Source organism: Dioscorea cayenensis, chromosome 9, assembly GCF_009730915.1.
Source record: "Dioscorea cayenensis subsp. rotundata cultivar TDr96_F1 chromosome 9, TDr96_F1_v2_PseudoChromosome.rev07_lg8_w22 25.fasta, whole genome shotgun sequence".
NCBI classification, from domain to species: Eukaryota; Viridiplantae; Streptophyta; class Magnoliopsida; order Dioscoreales; family Dioscoreaceae; genus Dioscorea; species Dioscorea cayenensis.
Genome location: NC_052479.1, coordinates 1,577,409 through 1,581,941, shown reverse-complemented (window position 1 = coordinate 1,581,941; position 4,533 = coordinate 1,577,409). Strand labels below are relative to the sequence as shown.

The window sequence follows — 4,533 nt, the reverse complement described above, 5'->3', positions numbered from 1 at the left end:
TTCATTTAATTTGATAAACAAGTCAAGCTGAGCCATTAACAAGCCCAGCGTCCCAAGCTTTTAAAAAAACGTATTAATGGAGTGCAGAAGACTTTTCAAAATATTGATGAGAAAGAAGGTACAACAAATTAATAATAACAGTGACGACAACTACAAGATTATTGTCCTTTTGCATGCTCCAAATTAAGCTGGTATGAGTCAATGTGGTTCATGGAGTACTAGGATATATATATATATATATATATATATATATATATCAGTGGCTCAATATATATATACACAAAGGACTGGAGTAATGTATAGATTTGCAGGTTCAGGACCAAAATTAATGATTACTCTTACCTGAGAAGTTAATACCAATATATATTGTCTCTGCATGCTGGCAAATAATTTGCATGGATATCTTGATAGAAATTATTGTAGAAAGTAGTACTTAATTTATTCAAGTTGGTATTAGAAATTGTCTACAAAGTACACTAGGAAATTAAACAGAACATTAATGTTCAACACTTATACAAACATACAGACTATAGTAGTACTACTGATATTATTATTATATATATATAGTCTCATATATGCAACAGCTTCTTCTCCACGTACAGTAGGAAACAGAAAATTGACGTTCAACACTTACACATACAAACTATATATATATATATAGTAGTAGCTAGTACTACTACTGATATTATTATACTAGCTTTTATGCAACAGCTTGTTCTTCTTCTTCATCATGGAGAAGCATCTGATCAAAATGCCAAACTCCTGTAAAACATTAACATATTTACTGATCAGAAAATATTTATTGAATTTGCTGCAGAGTAAAAGAACTTAACTTAATTAATGATTCTAATTACCATGCCCTTTGCCCACCCTTCTCAGTTGTGAGACGTAATCAGAGATTTTCTTTATGGCTTCCACCTACAGGTTAGAATGTTCATTAACTTGATGCTTCGATATATATATATATCTATATATATATATATATATATATATGTTTTTTCAGTTATAGTTTTGCTCATAAATTGATATGCATGAGATGTTACTGAATTATTCTGTGGATTATTCACTGAGTGAAGTAGGTAGTTTTAGTTCCCACCTGTTCACCGAGAAACTCACTCTCCACAAATTCTTGCATTTGAGGATCATTATTGTTGCATGCCACCTGTTTAGATTTTAAAAAAAATTAAAGTAATGCCATGGCAATGAAAATAATTTTATCATTGATTATAAAATAGAAGTGTCAAAATAAGGTATTAATGAGAACATCCAGAAAGTGAAGTAACTTACACTATGCAGATGGAGAAGCTTCTCATTAGTCACTTTCTCCAGAGATAATGCCAGTTCCATGGCTGATACAATAAAAAATCTTACACGTTAATTAACAGCCACGTGTCAAGCAACCATAATCACTAATACGTCAACCTTAAAACATAATCTTGCCTACATATGGAACAACAACTTTAAGAAAAAGCAGACATTTTACTTGATTATTAGGTAAGCAAATTTTAAGTATTGTAAATTGATCACCCCTTCTCCAATGCAAAATACTATCCACAAACTGCTCAACATGTAAGCAACAAGGGAGATACGTACTACATGCATGCATGGTGATACTTATATATCGTAATGGCGATAAGTGTACTTACAGATTGACAAGAACGAAACCAAAAAAAAAAAAATTGGAATCTTAAAATTTGCAATGCACTTTATTTATTGCTCAGTCACACATTAAAAAAGAGTCAAAAAGCTCAACCTCCTTATAAGAGTTCAATTTTCAATTTCTTGTCATGCTATTATTACGATAGTGGCAAAAACCAAATAATTTATTCCGACTTTACAAATATATACTATATTTTAGTGATAAAAAAAGGTTTAATTTTTCAAACGTACATTGTTTTCATTACCATATATACCATGTCATGAAATTAAATTATTCTTAGTTATCCACACATTTTGCTATTAATTTACCCGTGGCAGCTCAAGATAATTAAATAGCTAAAACCAAATTCTAAAATAAGACCTCTAATTTACTTAATAAAAATTAAAATTTATTAAATTTGTTATGACAATTCCTTCTATGGATCTTTTATACCTACGCCGATTAACATGACTTATGCTCACTTATAATAAATAAGTATATTTTAATATTTTTGCAACGTAAAATTTAACTTAATATAAAAAAATATATTATTAATAATAAACTAAAAACTCTTGATTTATAATTAAAAAAAAGTATGAATGTTAGATTATTCATCAAAAAATAATTATATTGCTTTTAAAATAGGATGTTAATTAATAAAGAGCGAAAAAAAAAACTTAAAAAATTAGTTGAGAAAAAATATAGAATTTCTTCAATTATTAGATTAAAATAGTCAAAATTTGAATCTATTATGTTTTGTCAAAATCAGGGAGTTAATTTGCTCTTAATTGATAGAAAAGTCATTAATTATAGTTGAATGACGTCTATTTTAAATATTCATTTGCCTTTATTTGAAAGGAGTTAATTTGAATTTAATTGACAGAAAAACATTCATTAATTATATACTTTAACACTTTCTTAGAGTTTGAAGTGCTATATTTTAAATTTACTTTCTCCAAACTGGGACTCTTTCACTCCCTATAAAATGAACATTAGAAAATATTACTTCCAACAAAGGAAGTGTTATTTTCACATAATTTTTCACTTCAAATCACTTGATAGTGCAAATAAACACCTCTTTTAGTTGAGATTATATAAAATTAACTATTATTATTATAACGGTGAGGTTTTTAAAATTTTTTTAATGTTTTCAAATTCAGGACTACAAAATTAAAGAGGCCTAAAACAATTAATTCAGTGGCCTTACCATACAGCGCATCTCCTTTCTCAGGGTGGTCAAATTCAGAGTGTGGCAATACAATTGAATTCAGCTTCACCCTTCCCCCACGTTTGTTCTAAGAAATATTCAGAACATTTCAGATATAAACATAGAGCACCCCAAGTCAAGAACACATATGACATATATATATATATATATATATATATATATGAACAATGACATTCATCCCGAAATAATATCCTGAAATAGTGTCCCTAATGCAACCCTGGAGGTGGGGTTGCGTTTGAGACATTATTTCATGACACTATTTCTGGATGAAGAGCACAGCTCTAGTCTATATATATATATATATATATATATGAGAAGGAAAAACATAGCTAACAAAATTAACATGAACCTGGTATTCCATCAGCATCTCTGCCTGTTCCCTCTCTTCCTCACTAGACTCTTTGAAAAACCTGATACAAAAAGTTTGACAATCAGATGGCTTACATATAAAATCAAGCAAATCAAGAATGGTGGTGCAAAGCTTCATTGATGACTCACTTGGCAAGGCCTTTAAGGGCGACGTTATCACGATCGAAGTATGCATACAACGCATGGTAAACATATGAAACATTGTATTCCACACTGTAAGTTGAGCATCAAACAAGATGAAATCAGATACAAAAGAAACATAAACTTGCAATCAAGAGTATATATAGAACCAAAAATTTAACAATAAATGCTCAAATTAGTGCTTAAAATTAGAATAATAACACAAAAATGCCTCAAAATCTATAGTAATAAGAAAAACAAACAATGAAACATTGCATTCCACACTGTAATTTGAGCATCAAACAAGATATAAATCAGATACAAAAGAAACTCAATCTTGCAATCAAGAGTATATATATTTTAAAAAAAAATAACAATAAATGCTCAAATTAGTGCTTAAAATTAGAAGAATAACACATTGGTAAAAGCCTCAAAAATGCCTCAAAATCTATACTAATAAGAGAAACAACAATGAAACATTGTATTCCACACTGTAATTTGAGCATCAAACAAGATATAAATCAGATACAAAAGAAACTTAGACCTTAAATTTGGTGTATAAATCAAGAGAATTGAACCAAGAAATGAACAAGAATCAAATTAGTGGTTAAATTTAGAACAACAACAACGAATCAAACAATTAAAAAAAAAATTTAAAAAAATAAATAAAAAGAAAAAAAGATAAAATCTCACTCTCTTTTCCAAAAAAGAAGACAATTAATTAAGGATCAAGAAATAAATATCCAAAACCAAGAACAAGGAGAACAAATCAAGAACAAATAGAACCTCAAAAAAGAATGAAACCCTACTTGATTTGCTCATTGATCGCGATTTCGCAGTCATCGGAGTAGAGCTGGCGGGCGAGTGACTCTTGAGAAGACATGGGCACGCGATGAGATCCCTCACCCTTGAGCTCCTCAAAAGGCTCAAAGACGACACCCGAGAGAGTCCGGCTATCAGTCGCCATGGCCACCAAGGCTCCACCTCCCGGCCCCTTCTTGGAAAGCCTCAAAACAGAGGACAAAGAAGGAAGAGCCACCACAGCACCATCACCACCAAAGGAAAATGGTTCCGGCGCCGGAGATCGGAGAGAGAGGGCGAGAGAAGCTCGGGAAAGCATGGCGATCTTGGAGGACGAGGAGGAGAAGAGCAATGGGTGGGGAGTGTTAGAAATCTT

The 4,533-nt window shown here is 30.9% G+C and overlaps 1 protein-coding gene across 1 annotated transcript; it reads right to left on the bottom strand.

Moving 5' to 3' along the window:
• Positions 1–521: 521 nt before the first annotated feature.
• On the bottom strand, positions 522–4,510 carry LOC120268876 (ferritin-3, chloroplastic-like). The gene is made up of 8 exons (XM_039276137.1): positions 4,166–4,510; positions 3,366–3,449; positions 3,217–3,277; positions 2,847–2,934; positions 1,288–1,349; positions 1,097–1,162; positions 855–918; positions 522–762 (listed from the first exon to the last, which is right to left on the bottom strand). The coding sequence occupies exons 1-8, from the start codon at positions 4,474–4,476 to the stop codon at positions 701–703; spliced, it is 798 nt and encodes a 265-aa protein (XP_039132071.1). The 5' UTR covers positions 4,477–4,510; the 3' UTR covers positions 522–700.
• Between the last annotated feature and the right edge of the window lie 23 nt (positions 4,511–4,533).

Coding starts and splice junctions, on each gene's coding strand:
- LOC120268876 (XM_039276137.1), bottom strand. CDS start 4,476: ATGCTTTCCCGAGCTTCTCTCGCCCTCTCTCTCCGATCTCCGGCGCCG. Junction 3,278..3,365: donor GCCCTTAAAGGCCTTGCCAA/GTGAGTCATCAA, acceptor TTTTTGTATCAG/GTTTTTCAAAGAGTCTAGTG. Junction 1,163..1,287: donor AGCTTCTCCATCTGCATAGT/GTAAGTTACTTC, acceptor AAATCTAAACAG/GTGGCATGCAACAATAATGA.